At 44.8% G+C, this 20,779-nt stretch overlaps 1 protein-coding gene across 2 annotated transcripts in view; it reads left to right on the top strand.

Annotated features, from left to right (window-relative positions):
- Positions 1-4,174: 4,174 nt before the first annotated feature.
- The window catches only part of ITPKA (inositol-trisphosphate 3-kinase A), a 41,430-nt gene continuing 24,825 nt past the window's right edge, over positions 4,175-20,779 (top strand). The window contains exons 1-2 of one of the 2 annotated variants that reach the window (XM_079309043.1): positions 4,175-4,969; positions 5,295-5,345. In XM_079309043.1, the coding sequence (XP_079165169.1) occupies positions 4,466-4,969; positions 5,295-5,345 (555 nt within the window). In that variant the 5' untranslated portion in view covers positions 4,175-4,465. The remainder of the gene's footprint in view (positions 4,970-5,294; positions 5,346-20,779) is intronic. The other variant, XM_079309044.1, reaches the window with a different exon arrangement.

Below are 20,779 nucleotides of genomic sequence, written 5' to 3' on the forward strand. Positions count from 1 at the left end.
ATTCCAAACACTTGCACCCATTTTTCCAAGGGGGCAGTGGCATCTGACTGTGCCTGAGGTGTGCTGTCTCCCTCTCTCCATTTAAGTATGTGAGGCAGCTGAATAGTCAGAGCTACTTTGTGTAGTCGTGACTTGGAAATGTAATTTTTATTCCAGCCACGAGAGGACCTTCATAGTTTATTGTCTCTTTCCTGCAGGTTCGCCTGATTCATACTCTTAGACCAGTTACAGTTTTGCTTCTTCTTATGTAAAAAGACATTCTCGGGGTTTTTTTTCCCTTTTTAATATAGGTTTCATTTAAGCATCCAGAGTTTATATCAAGAATATATAAAATGTCTTGCATACAGAAATTTGGCGAGTAGCTTACAAAAATGAATCCCAAAAATGAAGAGCTCCCACTTATTGCAGCAAATGTTTTCACGTCATATGTCCTGTGTTTGGAGTCTCATTCTCCTCTTGCATGCAGCAGCTGTGCACTTGCATAATTTGGTCTGGCAGTGTTTGTATGACAAAACCAGGATGTGACTGTGACATGCACTAACTTGTTCACTTTGAGCAGCAAAGACAGAGCAATGAAACACGCTGGGGGCCAGGGGTCCCCAGCCCCTTTGGAGCTGGTGAGGAGCCACTGAGGCTGCCTGCTGTCCCTGCAGCTGCTCCTCTGCCAGCGCCACCGGGCTGGCCGTGCCACCCGCTGCTCTGCTCCCGCCTCCTCTGCACAGAGGAGCATCTCCCCCTGGCAGAGCTGCTCCTGACACCACTCCTGAGAGGCAGGCAGCCCACCCACTGCTTTCCCCCTTGGCTTCCCAGGAAGAGATCTCTCCTACCCACAGAGGGGAAACTCTGCCTCAGGCATGAATGGTTGTGGGAAAGTTGAGATCTTCCCTTAGGCACGGCCAGCATTTGGGCCGGTTCTGGAAAAAGGGCCTTTTTATATAAAAACACACTCAACTCCTTTTATCTCCAGCTATATCCTGAAAGAGATATGGTAACTACCAATAAATGCTTGTGTTCGTTGCATCCAAGAGAGCCTTGTGAATCACAGCTCTGAAGAACTTCTCAGGCGTTCCGAGGGAATGCCCAGCACAGAATTAAAGAAGGTGGCGTTTCTCAGACGTCATGCTCTAAGGTCTCTAAGAAATCTCATGTGGGCAGTGAAAAAATATGTATGTACCACAAATGATAAGTTAAACCCAAAGCTCCTCTCTAGATCATATTTAAACTGTTGTCTTCATGAAATCTTTCTAATCTACTTAGAAATGTCTGTCACATCTTTGCCTCTGTATGGTCGAGGCTTAGACACCCTATGGGAACACAAACTGAAAGGAAGTAGAAATAAGCAATATGTTAATGATAACAGTGTTTAGAAAGGGATTTCATGGGAATGAAATAGACTTTTATTTTTGCCAATATAAATAAAGGCAGAAAGCTGTTTTTGCAGCAGGCGTGTGTGAAATGTGAAACCCTGGCAGTGTGCAGCAGCTCCGATATGAGCCAGAATGACTGTGATAAGCAAAATGTTTCACCCCTGGAGGTGGGAATGTGATCTGGCAGTTAGAGCAGCACAGAGCTGTGACGCTCCCTGCTCCTGCCCTGACTAGCTGTATGTATATACAGTCACTACCTGTACATAGCCAACTCATGTACTGTCTATCAGTCCACCCATCTGTACAACAGGGACATTTTTATCTGTCTCTCATCAGAGCCAACTCTTGGCAAGCATCACCAGTGGATGCGGGCAGCCCTGTCCTGTCAGGAATGCGGGGTTCCAGAAGTGAAAAGTACAAGCCACTAGCACTTTGTCAGGACACAGAGTACCATTCCATTTGTTAAAACAGCTGTACACTTGCTACAAAATGTGGTGATACTGACTGAAGAATTTCTTTATTTTCTGGGTAGCTTTGAAACATTTTGAGTTAAATCTTATGCAAACTTCAGAGATCAATAGCTCTCTAGAACAGATGTGCTATAAATGGAGTCAAACCTACCTAACCTGATCCAAGCAATCATCACTAATCAATATTATAAAAGGACAATTTTTATACCTGTATTTATTAAAATAATAATGTATTGCATGTTTTTGTTTCCATCTTCATTAGCTGAAAGTAAAAACCTTTAAATTTTATTCTATAACTGAACTGAGCTGGTAGTGCCAGAACCGTTGCCAAGGTTAAGGTTTCCTAAATAAGGTTTCCTAATCATAGACCACACACAATCTTGTAATTGCAGAATCAGCAGACAGAGCAACTGCTAAAAGAGACTGGAAACTGAAATGTCCTTCCATATGTAGCAGGGCTTGCCTGAAGGGTTCCTGTTTGCCCTGTGAAAGCTCACACGTAACCCCTCTCCTGTGAATAAATATATTTTTCCAGCTTGCTTATCTACAGACAGAAGCTGCCACAGTGACATAAAAGAGTTACATGGGTCCAACGTGTGTGTGTGCACAATCTTGAATATCCATTTAAAACCACCCTCTGCATTTTCTGCTTTATCTATAAATTTATTACTGTATTCTTATAAAACTGTCAATTATAAAACCATGCTTTTGATTGAACTGTTATGACTCTAGGTATATATTAAGTCTAATCAATTTTCATGTTTTGAGACTGCCTTTCTGCTATGTGAAATTTGAAACTAATTGCAAAATTAATAATAAAAGCAGGGACTATCTTCTTTTAGGAAGAACGTAAAACCATCACAATCTACCATGAAGAAATACCCTTCTACAGGTGCTTTGGTGTTCTCACTGCTTGTTGCAAAAAAGTTGCACTGCCAACCATTTTACACTTTAAAAAGCACTTTACAGGTTGTGCTTTCACATAATTTGGTGGCAGCTGTCAGCCCTGCCTCCCCTGCCATATACACTTTAGGAGAACTCCCACAATGGCTTCTACACAAAACTAAGTCCACCACAAGGCTTCACCATTTAAGCTGAAAATTTGGACTGCCCAAATTCTGGATTCTAGGAACCAGTTAGTTCCAGAAAAGTGTCCAAAGATTGATTATTTATGAAGTTTCCCAGCTGCCCTTCTGTCTGCTCCTGAGTATTCACAAGCTGTGGGCCCTGTGAGAAGCACAGCAGCCTCCTCAGGAGAAGGCAGGCATGTTGTGTGCTGCCTTTTGGAGCAGGCTTTTTCAAAGGTAACCTGCAAGATCAAACTGTAAAATAAACAACTGCGGCCATATAATCTGACCGAATTACAAGACAAGTTAACAAACCATTTATAGCATCACCGGGGGGGAGGAGTCCTTGCCGTGGCCCGGGCTGGGACTGCGCTGAGTGTGGAGCTCCCAGCCCAAGCACCAGGCAAGAGAGAGCAGATGGTGAGAGACAGATGGGAGAGTACAAGGAAACAATGAGATAAATGAGCAAAAACTCAGCTGAAGACTTTAGCATTTGGTTCCAAAATTATTAATTTTAGTAATCATCTCAGCTGATGTAACCCTACGGGTAGAACGCCTTTTCTGCTCCAAAGGTCTTAATAGCTACAATTCCAACACATGCCGCATCCCAGCACGGGTTACATTTTAGGTAAAGAGTGGGAGTTAAGCAGGCAAGAAGTACCAAGGCAGGGGGTGTCGAACGCTGAAATTTGTTCGTAAAGGGGGCTGGGGTATCGCAGCAACCGGCGGCTTAAGGCAACCTGATGGAGCACTGCTCGGCAGGGAACGCGCTGACTGACAGACGGTTCGGGTTTCCCGGGAGGCCGGCGCTGCCCCACGCCCCCGCCCCAGGGCGCCCGCAGCCCGCCGAGGGGAGCGCCCCAGCCGCGGGCACCGCGCGGCCCCCCTCGCCCCGCCAGCCGGTCCCCGCGGGCTGGTGACAGCCCAGCCGCCCCGCCGCCCCCGCGGGGAGCGCCGAGCCACCCCGGGATGCCGAGGAGGCCCGGAGGTGCCCGAGGGGATGGTCACCACGGACCCCAGACCGCCGCGCACAGCCCTGAGCGGGCGGAGATGCCGGGGAGGGTCAAAGGGCAGCTCCCGCGTCCCCGGCGGGCCGGGCTGTGGGGCCGCGCTGCGCAGCCGCCGTGCCCGGGAGCCGCGGCCCGGCCGGGGGCGGCGGGCGGAGGTAAGGCGGGCACCGGGACACCCCCGGGCCGCTCCCCGGGGGCCGCCGCAGGGAAAGCGAAACCAAAAGGGGGTGGGGGTGGCGGCGGGAAGGGGCGGGCAGGGGCTCCCGCGGCGCGGCTGGGCTCGGCTCGCTCCTCCCCTCAGCGCCGAGGCGGAGCGGGGCGGCGGCGGCGGGCGGGCGATCGGGCGGGCTCGGCGCGCCCCCATGGCCCTGGCGCCGGGTCAGCGGGCACGGTAGCAGCCTCCGGCTGTCGCCGTGGGTGACTCAGAGCTGCCCGGGCAGGGCGGGCTGGAGATGCGCCTCTCCGCCGGGCTCCGGGCAGCCGCGGGAGACTGACGGAGCCACAAAGAAGTTTTCCCGGCGGCGGCGGTGGCGGCAGCGCGGCGCTCCCCCATGCGCGCCTCCGGCCGCCGGTCGTGGAGCGCGGCTCGGCAGGCGCCCGGCTCCGAGCGCGCCATGGAGCCCCGCGCGGGGCTGCACAGCAGCCCGGAGCTCAGCCGGGCCAAGCGGCTCACCGTGGGCGAGCTCTGCTCCCTCTTCGAGGCGCGCTGCGCCGCCGTCGCCGCCGCCGCCGCCCGTCAACTGCCCGACCGGCCGAAGCGGGGCTGCCGACCCCCGAACGGGGTTCTGCCGCCCGTCATCCCGCGGCTCACCGTCACCGCCGAGGAGAGCGAGGAGGCGCAGGGCAGCCCGCAGGCGCGGCCGCCGCGGCCCGAGGGCGGCGGGCTGAGGACGGGCAGCTCGCTGCACCTGCAGTCCCGCAGGCTGTCCAACTCCTCGGTCTCCTCCACCGGCTCCTCGTCCCTCCTGGAGGATTCGGAGGACGACGTGCTGAGCGACACGGAGTGTAGGAGCCAGGGCATCGTGCACTTGGAGCACGGCGAGGACACCAGCCAGGTAGGGGCGCGGGCGGAGCGGTTCGTCCGGGACGCGCTGCCCCTGCCCGGGCCATCCCGGGCGCCTCAGGGGCCGACAGATGCTCCCGCCTGGAGCGAGGTTTCCGTGACCAAACTCCGGGAAACTCCTGTCCTGGGCCGGCAGCAGTGCGCTGCCGTGCCCGGGCTGCTGCGCCTTTTGGAAAAGCGCCTCTGCACGTGGGCTCCTCAGAAACCCGGCCAGGTGTGCGCTGTTCCTTTCTGCTGTGGAATTGCACTTTGCGTCCCAAGAATACGGGGAGATGTTTTTTGATCCTCAGTGGGTTGTTTTTTTTCTTTTTTTCCAGTCTCCTGTGTCAGATGCTCAAAATAAAAAGATTTCAGGCATTTCCCAGCAGGTATTTTTTGTCTCTTTCAGTCCTGGAGTCTGTAGTTGTCAATTTTTGAGCTGCTTCTTGCTGTGAGCATGACAGGAGATGGGGAGGAGCTTGGAATGGATAGAATGCATGCTTTTGTCCATTCTGGCAGCAACACATTCTTCTCAGTAAATCCCCTCTGTAATTTGGCAGCTTTCATCCATGAAGTGCACTTTTAGTTGCTTTTTCATATTTTCTTTTATGTATATTTGCCTGGCTCCATATAGCGTGCTTCTCAAGCTTTTGTGCTTGAAAAATGTAGCTTTAGTGAATTCTCCCTCCCACCTTCGTCGATACCGCTGCTTAAATTGTTGTTCTGCTGCCAACTCATTGGTGCTGAATTGTTTTCAAGCAGAACATATGCTTTGATTAAAAAGGTATAAAGAGGAAGTAATGCGACTTGTAGGTGATACCTCCAGCTGGACTTTTCTCATGGTAATTGTGGGTTTACTACTTTAGAGGACACATGGTACAGGAACTAAAAAGCTGTGCACAGTGTTGGTTTTGTTTGCATCAACTTGTGGCCTGATTTTGGAAGAGAAAAACACAAAAGGGTTTTGTACTTTGTCATTTTGAATATCAAGGAACCTGTAATAATCATACTTAGTTTGTACTTTTGATTCTGGGATAGAGTCCGGTTTGCAGGGGAAAAAATTACTGTTGTTTTGCTTTCTTTTCTAAAACACCTGCTATGCAATTTTGTGAAAGTAGCAGAACAGAAATTAAAGATAATAAAGGGCCATAGGATCATTTGACTCAATGTCCCTACTATGGCAGTATGTGTGGTTAATGAGGAGCAAAAATTAAGTGGTGACGCTTCAGCAGTGAGAGAACTCTGAGGTGGCATTGTGGCAGCTGGCTAAACTCCCTGTGAATATAGACTGAAGCAAAACTGATTCTTCAGATGAGAAGCTGTGCTGCCTCAAAGATTATGCTTCTGCATCTTTGAAGTCATTGATACTGAATACAATATTGAAATCTAAATGACTGGGAGTGTATCCTTCTCTGTAGTCTGACATGCATGTATCGTGTGAGTGGTACTACTTTCTTTTAGGAAGTCTTTTTAGTCACTTTTTAATTGCAAGAAAATCTCTAACATTGATTTTTAGACAAACTAAAAATATCCATATTATAAGTCTTTTAAACTCTGGGAGTCTGTCCTGTTCATTTAGGTGAGTGGGAAAATGAGAACATTGATGGTATTGTAATAATTCAGTTCTTGAAAAAGCTTTTGCAGTGTTCCAAAGTTTAGTCAGCTGCAGGACTGTTTGTTGCCTACTTGGTAAAGTAAAGCAAGTATTACCTCAACTCAGGTAAAGTATGTGATGTTTTAAAAGGCAGAGTTGTGTTTCTATACCTGCAGTGTAGGGGAAGATGGGGAAAATTCTGCACCAGGAGCTTGCATGCTGGCTGATTTTATCTCATTATCCCTTCTGTGGCACGTTGTCAAACCAGAGCAGGGACTGGTGCCTAGGACTCTAAACCAGCAGAACTTCATGGCACTACCTAATAAATTAAAGTCACTTGCTCAGTGACTGCTTGCAGAGTTCATCCCTCCCTTCCTTGCTGCATTACCACCAAGAGCTCGAATCCCAGGAATCTGCTGTTTCTCCTGAGGTCAGGTGCACTGTCCCTCATCTCTGGTGGCCACACTTTTGGTGGTTTGCTTACCTGGAGGCATCCAGGACAGTTCTTGTGATGTCTTTTGGTACTGGACAATGCTGTCCAGCCTTGTTTCTTCAGCAAAGCAGTGACTTGACACCATGCCAAAGTTGGAGTCTGTGCTTTGTACCTCTGGGGGTTCAGCTTTACAGGGTGTGTCCTTTCAACTCAAATCTTGAGGAAGGATGAAGGTTTGTTTGGGAATGGAAGGCTTTGGGTTCAAGACAGGCATATGCAAGTGAAAATAACTACAAATTTTAGAAATGCTGATTTTAGGAACTACAAATTTTAGGAACCTATGGAATGCTTTTATATTTTGAAGATTTTTTTTAGAGGCAATTTGGAGCATTTTACTTATATTTATTGTTTTCAGTGTATTTTAATAGGTGAAGGCTTGGTCTAAGAGTGGAACACAAAGCATAGAGACTTTTCTGAGGGAGACTGAAATCGGAGGTGGACCAAAGTTACTGTTTTCTAATTCATGGGAAATTCTGACATTTAAAATTTTCCCTTGTGTTGGGGAATTCCCTGAGACTTTTCTCTGAAAATATTAGAAGTTAATTTGGAGTCTGGCACCTTATGGTTAAGCTCAGACCAGTGCTTGGAGAACTGCTGGGTTGTCAAGCCTACCAGGCTCCCCAGTGCCTACCAGGGACCTTGGAAACTTGCCCAGGTCTTCAACTGTGGGAGTGGAAGTTCTGATAATGTTCTTGTTATCAGAGCTTCAAGGCTTCCATCTGGAGACCCAGGAGCTTGAGACCTAAGCTGAGGAAGGCCCTCCCAGGTCTCTCTACTGTTAACCTGGAGATCAGGACCCAGCTGAGTCTGAAATGCTGTCGCTCTCAAGCTACCTGTGCAGGACTGTGTGTGAAATGGGGAGCTCAGGAGCCTCTGTGTCTGGGGCTTGCTGCCCTGGAGTTCCCAGGCCCTAAATCCCAGGATGGTATTCCTGGGAGTGCTGTCTCTGATGTGTTCATTGGAGGACAGTTCTCCTTGGTAGTTCACTTGGCAAGCAGCTTTCCAAGAGGAAGAGTGATTCAGTTAAGTGTTTCACAGAGCGTTTGGGGCTGGATGGATTGACACATCATGATGATGTTAGATTTTTGTTTCTGCTTGAGCACAGTACGTGGGCACGTCCCTGGAGTGTTGGAGCCCCTGTGGGGGCAGTGAATATCTTGGGGCTGTGGCTGATGACGACAGAGCAGTCCCAGCCCCACTCCACTGGGACAAAGTGCTGTTGCATCTGGGCAGGTCCACCTTTGAGAGGGAAGCTCAGTGGGTGGTGTTCCAGTTTCTCTGCATAAGTTTTTCATGTCATTTTGCAGTAATTAGCAGGGGCTTTGAAATTAGGCTCTCCTGGCTTTCCTGAAGGAAGATCCTTCCAACAGCAAAGGCATGGAAGTATGAGAGAAGCCTGTTCTCCTGCTGTCCTGTTTGTTCAACTTGGGGTTCAATGAAAAACAATTGTGCAAAGCTGTGCTAATGGAAACCACCTAATGCCATATTTGGAGCTTTGTAACTCTTGGCAGTTAACTTAAAAGAAGAAATATTGGTTATTTTTTAAGTAGCCAATTGACTGAATAGATTTTACCCTATGGCAAAAGCTAACATTCCTGCATTTAAATGGGAAACATACTTCTGTAGCCTTGCCTCATGCCATCTGGGATGTGCATATATACAGCTGAATCTTGCAGTGAAAACACCAGCGGTGCTTTTATAGTAATGGAGAGGATACAAGAGTTACATATTTTTGTCTTCATTCTGTGAATGAGCAGTTTTAAGAAGTACAAAGTCTGGTTAGCACCTTCTTTGTTGGGACAGAGACTTCAAAGAGTGGTTTTCACAGAGAATAAACACCATGCTAATGTAGAGCAGCCACTTGTCCTCTTTATAGGAGAATGTTATTTGTTAGATAGAAACATGCCAAATAAATCTAGTCATTTTCATAACTGTGACCTGTCATTCCAAATTCCCAGAACCGTAACCATGAGAACAGCTGACAGTTTGCTAGAGAAAAAGCAGTTCAGTTCTTGCACGCAGTGATGCCAGTCCAGAAACTTTGGAGGATATTCATTAGTGAAGTGCATTTGGTTTGGTTTCAGTGATGTTCTTGATGTTATTTTTCATAACATGAAGTACTTTAAAATGGACAAGTGTATAGAAAGGCACACATACTTAATAGGTAACTAACTAAATAAATTATTAAATATAGAATGAAAGTTTTCAACTACTTTGTCTCAGGGGTGGGTTACATAAGCTAATGCAGTAGAATGTAATTGTTATTTTTAAGTGAAGAATAGGAATGATGGGATGACATAAGGAAGACTGTTAATGGGATTTTAGCCTACTCTCCAAAGGAAAGAGAGCTTGTGTAATCACTCTATCAGTTCAATTGCAACTGCTTTAGTAGGTATGCCACTGCCAAATTTGGCTGAAAGACATCTCAAAGTTTCTTTAAGAGCTCTATAAAGTTTCACAAAGGTCAGACTGGTGGAAGAGAGGAAGCCAAAATAAGTGCATACTTCTCTGGGGGAGAAGGTGCCAGAGGAGATAAACAGCTGTCTCCTGTTTCTTTTGTTGACTGGCAAATTGTCATGTGCATACTGGCTAGTCCATAGGTGCTTCCATGCTGGATCCAGCTGCAGCAGGTAGTGTCTCCTCTCCTGAGAGTAATTAGGAGAAAGTATGGGAAGGGTCCTACAGTGCTGTGGGTTGGTGAGGTTAGGGATGTGGAAGATGCTAGTTGAGGCACAGGGGTGAAAGGAAGGAAGTTAGGAGGAGGTGTGGAAATGGGAGGGAGGTTGGAGGGCTTTTGGAGCAAGTTTATAGAGGACAGTGACAAGCTGTAGATACTTTGGTGAGGGTGCAAGACAGTAGATACCAGTCAGGGAGAAACTAATCTGCTCTAGTGTTCTGCTCACAAAATAGCTGCTTTTAATGGAATAATACATGTCATGCTGTTAAAAACATGCAGATTTATAATGACAGTCCCAAATATTGAAATCTTCCTACTGAACAAATGTGAGGCAAACAGCAGTAATGTTCCATATTTGCACAGTATTTGCAACAAAACTCTGAACTGAGAGCTCTCTCTCAGTTTGAGGATGAATTCTTACCACTGTACATTGCAGTGGTGGAGTATATCAAAACATCTGCAGTATCAGATCTAATGATGATTTTGTTGTTCAGCTGAGAGAGAGACAATTAAATGCCTTATCAGATAAGAGTCTCTAATCCTGGTTATATCTGAAATGATGACTTAGAGGTAACAAGGTGCTTCTGTTCTGAATCAATTTTGCTCTGATAGTTTTCATTTTTCATATGTTAAAGGACGTGTTGTTTGGGCATACAGTCTAAAGTTGAAAGAATTCTGATAACTTTTTCATTATGGACCTGCTGTTGGGTGTGTTGTAGAAGTTTCTCTGTATGTCCACTTTTATAGTTCAAACCTCCTCATAATGCTTGTTACAATTGGAAAGGTGGGAAAAAAGCTACTCCATCATGAGGTGAAACATATTTAAAGAGGTCATACCTAAGTGTGTTTTTCTCAAACTATCATTGACTCAGCAGATTCATTTGTGAAAACCCATGCCAGCCTTAAAAGGAATAAGGGTAGTGGCTGGAGCAATAGTTTGGAAATTTTGCATGTCTGTATATTTTTGGGTTCTGACACTATTACCCTGTTAGACTGGTTTGATTAGAGTGAATATTTTTACTGGTTAATTTGATTACACATGTAATTAGCATGGTAGTTAACATATTCAAAAATTACCTCAACTCACATCTAAAGTTTATTAGAAATGGATTGTGTTGAAGTTGATAGGTTTGATTAAATGCTCACAATGTGATGCCATTTAATGCTGGAAGCTGAGAATGCACATTATATTTATGTGGTAAATAGCAGTTTTGTTCAGAAGTGGCTGAAAAATACTAAGAATCATCATATGGCATTTTGTAGTGATTATCTATCAAATGTGGTGGCACAAAAAGTGATGTTAACCTTACACATCTTGGAAGGAAAAGGTGGTCTGATGTACTGCAGCAGTTGGGTCTGTCTCTTCTTTCACAGTCAGGGTAGTTCTTGCAGTGAAAGGGGGCTGAGGCAGAGAGTTGGTTTGTCAGTCCATGTTAATTTGGATATTGCATAGCGTAGGTTTAAATTGAATTTTTAAGTGCTCTTCTCTACCAACAGAGCTTCATCTCAAAAGCTCACAAATTGGGTAAGATTGCATTGTCTGTCCAAAGCATAGTGTACCTGTAGAAAAATATAAAAAAAGGAGGGGAGTGGGAGCAGATGTTACTCTCCATCAATCTTTCTGAACAAAAGTATAGGGAAGGGGAGAGGCTGCCTGTTCATCCAATGTCAGGCTAGCAGATACTTTTTCCAGTGCTTAACTGATTTGTTCCTGTTGGCAATAGGGAATGCTTTCTGGGATAACACATAACCAGCAGCATTTGAGTGGATTTTTGTACTGATGAGTGCTGAACTTCTCACAAGGGATGAAATCTTTTCCATTCCAAAACACGGAGGTGTGAGATTGATGCTATAGAAACCTACCCTGAACCCATCAGGCCTGGCTATTGTTGTTGCTTAACAAATCTATTCCTTGGTAAGCTCAAATTGACAGCTCGTTTGAAGCAGTGATCATAGACTTGACATGATCCAGATTTAGAGCTTGGGACAGACTCTCCAAGCCAGGTGGTGACTATAGCAAGCATGATACAGACTCTGCTTTATGGGGGTTTGGCATTAACCCAGAATCCAGGAGCACTCCATATTTACAGGCTGAAATATCCAAGTAATGTGACACAGTGATGCAAACACTTTAAACTGTTTACCTCAGCACACATTTATTTTACTCACATTCAACTTCAGTCTGTGGTTCTCATTCAGCCTTCTGACCTCATCTGTGTGTGAGCCACATTCTAACAGAGGTGTGGTTACAGGTGATATAGAATATGTATGGAAACATGTTGTGTCTGGGTGTCATTGGTACTGAAGTGTGTCTGATTCATCCAGAGGATTAACAGGAAGCTGGGATGTTGCAGAACTGTATGAGTTATAAATAGTGGGAATGGCACAGTTCACTTGGCATGTATCAGCAGAAACTGCTTCATAAAACTTTGTACATACTTCATACAACTTCCATGAGATAAGAATAATGACTCTTGATAAATTACATTGAACATTGCATAGAGAGAGGAGCTCTTTGTTTTCAGTGATGGTAGAAAATCATTATTCATTACCAATATAACTGATTTTGTCTCCTGGTCTCTGCCACAACCCAATATAAAGTGATCCAGTCTTAGTTATAGCTGCATTCACTACTCTGAGCTGCTACAGAGAACACAGCTTTCTTTGTGCCTCAGCTCTTTTCAAGCAGCTCCAGATAGTTGAGAACACTGCAGCAGTTCTTTCTACTGGTGTTCACTGAAGACAGCACTGCTTTTCTGTGCTCTACTTCATTTGCTTCCTGTGGTGGAGTAGTGAATCAAATACAGGCTTCTGCTTCTCACCTTTGAGGTGCTGGTGCCAGTCGAAGTCTGTGTGTTGTGGGCACACAAGAGATGGATGGAGCTCAGCTGTGAGGGATGTGTTCAGCCATCCCACTCCAGGCACAGGAGGTGAGCTTGATGGGGCTCAGCTGTGCACAAGGCAGCTGTGAATTGGGTTTTCCCATACAAAAAGGCATTTCTCACCAGCACCAGCCAGCCCTGGCTCACTCTGCAGCACATACTTTGGAAATGGATGGAACATCATTGCCATATGTCAACACCTTCCACTACTGGAACCTCTTCAGATGCTCTGAAATCACCACCTTTGCTGAAAATCTTCAAAGATCCTCTGAGCATGTGGCACAGATAGTGCTACTGTCTTAGGCTTTCAAATGACCAGCCTTGTGGGTTCACACATTGCAAAGGGTTGCTGCAAGGTTTTAATGCAGTCTACTCAAAGGCAAAACTTTGGAGAGGAGCGAGGCAAAAGGGTTGTGATATGTTCAGGTTATGTACAACCAGGCAGAAAGGGAGTGACTGACAGGGATTGGGAAGGCTACTGGAAATAGAAGGGACTAGAGAGAAGAACAAAACTTAATAGGCAAGCAGATTATTGCTTTAAAATTCGAGGAAAAATACATTCTCAAAAAAGGTAGAACATGTGACGACTATATTAAGATATCATCAGTCAAACGTTCCAAGTATATGTAATGAAAAAACTCACGTGCCTGCAGTGTGGGTATGTTAATGTTCTGCTGTCTTTCATTACAAGCAGGTGTAGCAATTGATGCACAGAATTCATGACTTTCAACTGTTCTGTATTTTCAGCCAACTCAAAGGATAAGTTACAGTTCCACAGTGACTGATGACACGTATTGCAGAACCTCTGTTTATTCACAGACAGCTCTGCAGCAGATCACAGGAAGGGAAAGGCTGACTTCCCAATTTAACGCTGCTGAATGATGTGGAGAACTGCTGCCTTTCACAGTTTCACAGTCCCTCTTTGCCTGGGAAGAGACTAGGGAAGTTATTTATGGAGACTTTCCCCATGGCCAATAACTGTATTATTTTCATTCTCCTTTGACTATCTTGAGAGCAGGCCTTACTAGCAGAAACACTGAACATTTGAACATGCAGCCAAAGTTAATGGGAGCTGTTCTACATCACTATTTTACAGTATTGTATAACACTGAATATTAGGAAAAAGTTGACATCTCAGTTTAAGTTTTCAAAATTAGTGTGTATTTTTCATGTTAACTTACCTTTCCTTCAGTATTTTTCCCTATAAGATATTAATAAAACACTTCTCTTAGTAGGTTATGAAAACAAATTCACTAAAATCTGGAAAGCAGCTTACTGCTGCTGTAATGGTTGTCTTTAAGTTTGTACCGAAAACTTCAACTCTGAAAATTTCTAACTTTTGAGTACTCAGTTTTGCATTTAGGCTATTATTAAATTTCCAGCACAAGTGTGACTCTGGATCTGAACGTGTTGCAGGAGCAGAAGGTGCTGACATGCAGTGCTGTTCCATGCTCCCTCCATTCCCAAAGCATGTGCTGTGGAACGAGGCAGCGCTGCCTGGCTGGGGTGAGGTGCCCATGCTAGAGAGGGCACATACAGCAGGGCTGCACTTGGAGAGGCTCTTCAGGCATCAGGAGAGATGCACTCTGGTGTAGGGGAAACCTGGTTCACAGCTGAGCCTCCTCAAGCTCTCCTCCTGTGTGTGGCTGAACACATCCCTCACAGCTGAGCCACACTGATCCCTTGTGTGTGCTGTGCCCAGCAGTCTCCACGGAAGGCGATTAAAGACTAATGAGACTCTACTGCAAATTAATTTGAGGTTCTTGCAATTTGCCAGGCTTTGTCAGGTTGGCCTCTGCTCCTTCCTTTGCTTACTCCTGCTTTGAAGGCATTCCTGTTTGATTTTGGGTTCCTTCCTCAAAATGTAAGTTTAAAAAGCTTTTCAGAGGATTCACTAGGAATATTTTTGTGGAGTCAACGTGAATCTTTTTCTAGCCTTGGAAACAGCTCAAGTTTTTGTTAGAGTTGTTCAATCTGAAGCAAACCAGACAGTTTTAGTTCTTTTTTGAGGTGGGTAACTTGGAGCAAATCACCAGAGAATGAAACACATATAAAGACCTCTTGTGCAGTGGTGCTTTGTTGGTTGTGCAGGAAATCTGGGTTTTGAGACCCTGATCTTCTGAAAGAGGCAGAGCTAGGGAAGTCTGTATGGCCTTTGTACTCTTCTCCATCATTATATGCTTATGTGATGCAGCAGAAAGGATAAAATCTGTGTGAGCAGTGTTTTTGCATGCAGATCAGCTGTTATCTTGTGCAGGGTTTGAGTGGGTTGTTGGCTAAGTGCACTTGACCTGAATATTCTAGTCATGATAAGCTCTGCTTGGTGTGGGCTCCCTCCTTTGCCACCCATGTAGGGTCTGTAGGAACAGCATTGCTGACCCTACAAAGGGTCAGCTTTGTTCAGGGGAAAATGTAATCTGAAGAAGCTGAGAAACCTTCCTACGCTTCAGCTCTCACTTCTCATAGTGCAAAATGCTGAGTATCAGAATTTTGAGCTAATAATTTGATACAGTTTGTATTGTCTTGCTCTGTGGCATTTTTTGCCTTCTTTGTACCAACCCAGAAAGAGTAAGCAGTTAAATCCTGAGGTACTAATTTCAGAACAGATCCTGTCATTCTGTTGAAAAATCTGTGAAAGGATTTTGAAGTGGAGACTCCTGACTTTCACGTCCTTTTACCTATCACTTGCTCATGATACCACTAGGGCTACCAAAGGCAGTCAGTAGAAAAAATAATGACACCATATTTTATATGTTAGGAAGAAGTAAGCCTCTAGACTTCTCTCTGGCTTAATGGTCTGCCTGGATTTGGGCACTCATCAGGCCCCTATAACAGTTTGATGAGTTGTTTTCCCAAAATTTATAGCCAGACCAAAGAAAATTACTTGTTTTCAGTGAAGACACTGAGAAAGGGAGCAAATCCTGAGCTCTCTAGCAGTCCAGTGACTGTTAATCACTATGCCAACAGTTGTCAAGTATTTTTCCAGCAGTAGAACTGGCTAACGTCCCGATTATGATTTCCCATTCCAATGTTAAAACTGGAGTGACAGATAACTAATCATCTGTCTTCTGTCCCTGTTTATCCATTGGGATTTTCCACATCATCTCTAGAAATATGTCCTCTGATATGGCTCTGTGTCTTGATCCTAGTATGCCTTTTCAGTCCTCTGATTTTACAGGCAACAATCCTGTCTGGGACTATAGGATAAATGTAGCCAAGTCGCCAATATTCTTTTTACATTGCATTCTTCAAGAAAAAGAGTAGATAGGCAGCAAAATCAGTCTTGGCTTGTGAAGTAACTTCTCTGTGTGGCCTGTTCCCCTGTGTCCAGTGTAGGTCATAATCCATCTGCAAATGACATTTCAAATGCCTGCCTTCTTTTTTGTGGAGCCCTGGCAAATTGATTGGTTTTGCTACCCATGTCCAATGTGGCACAGAAGTTGCTGCTTGCTCCATATTTCAGGAGGCTGGTGTAGGTGGTTGTGCAAGATAGGGGAGTGTGGCTTGCAGTTCTGTTGCTAGGAGCCAAGAGTATGAAGTTCTTTGAAGTTTTATGGGGGCTTTTTAATCTCTTTGATTTTATCTCCATGAGATAAAAATTTTGGTAGATAAATTATCTTTATAAACTGCACCCTGTTTATTTTACTTTATTTTTAGGTGAGTTTGCATCTCAATAGTTGGCAATTGATGTTTATGCTTCTACAAAGGTGGGATCTCCAGTATCATGATGGTGAACACACATTTACCTTCCGGGCAGAGGAAACATGCTCCATAAAACACATTTGCTATTGTTCAAACACCCACAACTCTTCAGGAAGACAGATGCCTTGTTTCAGTTTCAATCTTTGGTTGAGTCACTCGTGCTTATGTAAGGTTTGAATTTGATTCTCTTTCTTAAGGCTATATTATGGAAATTAAAATCTTAAATAACCCCTTTTCTCTGGGGCTAGCTGCTACTGATACAGAGGAGGAATTCAGCTCACTTCTGTTACATTGTTCTGTTAACAGAAAGTATCTTTTTGCTCAAGGGAGAAGTAATCTTTGCTCTGTTTTCCTTACATAGATCTTAGGGCTGACTTGGGGAAGGAGAAGTTTCTCTAGACTTAGGTTTGCTTCACAATCAGTCAACTACCTTGTAAGCCTCTTGCTCCAGTGGGGTAAGGTGAAGAGTCCTCATTTCCACAGAATCGTTGCTGCATTCCATTAATAGGAGTGTGGGTTTTTGTTTGGTTGGAGTTTTTTTGTTGTTGTTTGTTTGTTTCAAAATCCTTTCACCAGAGTGGTTTGGGATAATCTCAGAGTTACACTGGTGAAGTTGGGTTATTAAAGCGTTGAAGGATGTGGCTTTCCCCTAGGTAAACACCACACCCCGCTCAGTAGCAGCGCCCATCGCATGTTGACACTCGCATTCCATTGCAGGGGGTGGGCCCTGTTTGAACAGTGCAGGGCACCACAAGGGAAGCAGTAACTCCTTGTGCTTCTTTAGGGGCTAAGGCAAGAGGCAGTTCAGAGGAGACAGGGAAGGAAAGGTGGAGAACTGGACTTTGTCTTGTGATAGATGGAGGAGCGGTTGGCAAACTGCTACCAGTGAGTGTGGTCAGTTTTTACATGACATAGTTTTAGACTCTAATACTCCTTTTCACTAAACACTATACTACTGCTTATTTGAATACCTGACTCTCTTATTTGAGTGTCTCTAATTAGTTTACAAGCACTAATTACTTAAAATATTCAACAGTGTTCGGAAGTAGAGTTGTTATAACCTGCAGTTGTGGGAACTCGAGCAGAGAAAGGGCACATATCTGCACCTAGATTCCATACTGAAGCAATGAAATTTGCTCAGATCTTTTGCATGTGAGTATTTGGCAGTTTAAGATGTTAGAAGCTGAATTATCTTGGTAGGAAAGAAAAGTTATATAAAAACATTTTGAAAATCAATACCTCTCTATATGTATGATGTATACGTGAAGAAACCTTAATTCTGTCCTTGTGCTTCTTATCCTTTCCTATAGAAAAAATGAGTTACAGTACCATAGTCTTCAACTATTACTTTTCTTTCAGGCAGAGTCTCAGAGTTATATGGGGTGCAGCTTCTTGGGCCCTTACATGAGGATGTGTTGAAAGTAGGTTCAGCTTTCAAAATGTGTCCACTAACCCGAACTGTTGGGGATAGGAAGAGAGAGGTCTTTGACCAATTAGTAGAAAACAGTTTTGCAATTCCTGTTGGATGGTAGTGGTTTCGGGCAAATAGGAAAGAGTAAGAAAGGATAAGCATTAATATTTTCTTTATTTCTCTTTGTTCAGACTGGAGATTCTGCTGTGGCCTCTGAGTCCCAGGGATGTTAAAGTGGTGGTGAGCCCAGCCCTGGACTGCTGGGCAGGCAGCATAGAGCTGTGTCTCCAGGTAACAGACTGCACCACCATGCCAAATGAGATGAAGCACATGCTCAGTTTCCTTCCCAAGTTCACTCAGGGGAGATTAGCTGATTGAAGTTATTTCCTGGTTTCTTGCCAGAACACAGTCTCTCTTGATGTTTCGCAGGAAACACACCTGATTCAAACGGATTGGCACTTGTAGTATATTTGGATTTGAGGTCATGCACAGTTCACAAATGACACATTTGCACCTTAACAAGTTGTGATTATGTTTTAGGCTAAACCCATTTATTGGTCTGTGTACAGAGAAATGTGGGTCTGTTTGGGTTTTAAGTATTCCCAAATATTCATTATGTTTGGAGCTGATAATTCTGTGGCCTGCCTGATAGGGTGTTGGGCTTATTTTGTCACCTAAAGAGTGTTGTCTTTCTAGATGTTCCCTTCTCATGACTGGAGATGTCAGTCAGTGACCCACGAGATGTGGAAGACAGGCAGAGAATTATCAAATTGCTAGACTGTTTCTGAAGATTGGAACTGCAGTTGTTTTGGAGGTTAAGGAATATTTCTTTCCTTCTGCCACACCATCTGCCAAAGTGATGTTTGATTTACCATGTATCTGTTCTGGGTGATGGACAGCCTGAATAAATCTTGAATGTTTGGGCTCTGAGTCAGCTTTCCAATAGTGAGGAGCTTTGCATTTACTTCTTGGATAATTACATTTCGGTTTTTAGCCAGACTGATGTTCTGGCAGAACGCTGGTAGGGGCAGAATGTCATTGGTTCAGCTTTTCTGTGCTCTGTAGGGACAGGTGGCAGAACTCCATCCTGTTAGAGAACCAGTGTCTTTCAGAGCAGACCACAAGCTGTGAAAGTAGGGATAATGGCCATGTTTAATGCCTGCTATGGAAGGCAGACAGTTTAGTATCCCTTTGAACCGAAAATAACATATTCTTGTTGAAGTAAAAATCTCTTTCAGTCAACAGTATCAGCTTTTACAACATATCTGTGAGATAAATTAAGGAAACCCTTGTGACAATGCACCTTTGAAGCCATCTAATTACTTTATTGTCTTTTGGCCTGTAGATATTTCAATTGATAATAACCAGAAACAAAATGCTGACATAGATTCCTGCAGAATAGTCAGCGGACTGTAGTTCTTGATGCTTTTTGCAGGTAGGCCAGCAAAGCTTTTGCTTCTTTGTAATTCATTTTCATCTGATTTGGGGGGAAACTGCTCCTGGAGTGTTCAAGCAGAATCCAGCTATGGAGTGGGACATGGATTTTTGTGCTGCTAGTAATTGAGTCTGATATTGATGATCTATTTCTCTTACCTTCACTTTATTCCTTTAGTCCAGACATAATGAATGCCCAGCAAGCTTTCCAAGTATCCTAAAGAGTAGCATAACCAAATTATGTGTGCATCTCACTGCATAGTGAGGCACCACGGGGGAGAAAACACAGGAACCTGAGGCTTCTGACTTGCAGTGTTGTTTCTGCTTATTGAATTAAGTGTTTCTCATGACTCTGAAGATTTAGCCCAGCCCATCCTGAGTGCAGCACAAACAGGAAATGGAAACCCTGCAGTCAGAGGATCCACCTGCCAAATGAGGTTGAGCAGCTGTGGCCCTCACCCGTGGCTGAGTGCAAAGCCAGAAGCATCAGGGGTTAAGAACAGGCTGAGCACTGTTTCTTCTGTAAGGGTTGGAGGCTGGAGGGTGAAAGAGAGGGAGGGAGAGATGAAGGTGTGTTCACAGTTTGCCTGGCAGTCTGCTGAGAGGTGCTGATCAGGAGGCTGCTTGTGTAGCATGCAGACTGCTGCTCTTTAGGAGTGCATGTTCTCCCTTGCTGTTGATTATCAGTCTTGCAGCTCCAGCTGGCACTCCTACATCACGGGAAGACCAACTGTGTGACCAAGCAGGGAGTGTTAAGTTCCCTTGGGGTCTTGGATACAGGGACAGTCAGGGATCCAGCAGGTGGAGAGGGCTCAGGGATATCCTTGACCAGGGACATTGTTACACTGTTTCTGAATTACTGGTTGGGATTGACTGGCAGAGACCTCAGTGTGAAGAATGATGTGTGAAGCTGTTCATGTCAGGGCACAGACTTTCTAAAGCCAATGCTTGCAGCTCTGTCTCTGGACCAGGCTGTCCTGATGTCTGTCACCACAAGGCAACATTCTGGCCCCAGACAGCTTTGTGTCTACTCATAAACCCTGACTCCTGTGTGGATTAATGCTTGGTGCTTCTGGAGCCTGTTTCCTGCCCAGGACCAATAGAAGGTGAAGTGTGGTAATAATGGAGCTAAGTGAGTTGCTGTAGGAGCCTTACCCTACCTTGGGAGCTGAATTAAGTGTTGCACTCAGAAGCTCAGAGATACAGGTTTGTGCAAGGGTTCACTCACGTACATTTGGGGAGCATTCTCCTTTTTAACTTGCTCTTTCACCTCCCACCCATTGAGATCTTTGTCTCGATTTGTGATTCATGTCTGATTCAGCCAAGTGGGTAGTAGGCTTGGCAGCAAGAATCTCCTGAGCTTGAGGATTCCAGGAACCTTTAATAAGGGGCAAGAACACAGAAACTGCCTGCTGAAAGTATAAAGTGCCTTCTATGATAAATTCAGGGATTTGCTGCTGTTGTTGTTTGGGGCTTTTTTTTTTTTAGCTGTGGGAAAATCTTGCACCTTGCTTCCCTACACAGAAGCTTTGTAGATATTTCAGTTCTATTTCTCCCAGCAAATATGGTAAAAATGTCATGTATGCTTCACGTGCTCCATGTCTTGTTAGGTGTTCCAAGTTTCTTCAAA

Source organism: Erithacus rubecula (assembly GCF_903797595.1).
Source record: "Erithacus rubecula genome assembly, chromosome: 6".
In the NCBI taxonomy this organism is placed as follows: domain Eukaryota; kingdom Metazoa; phylum Chordata; class Aves; order Passeriformes; family Muscicapidae; genus Erithacus; species Erithacus rubecula.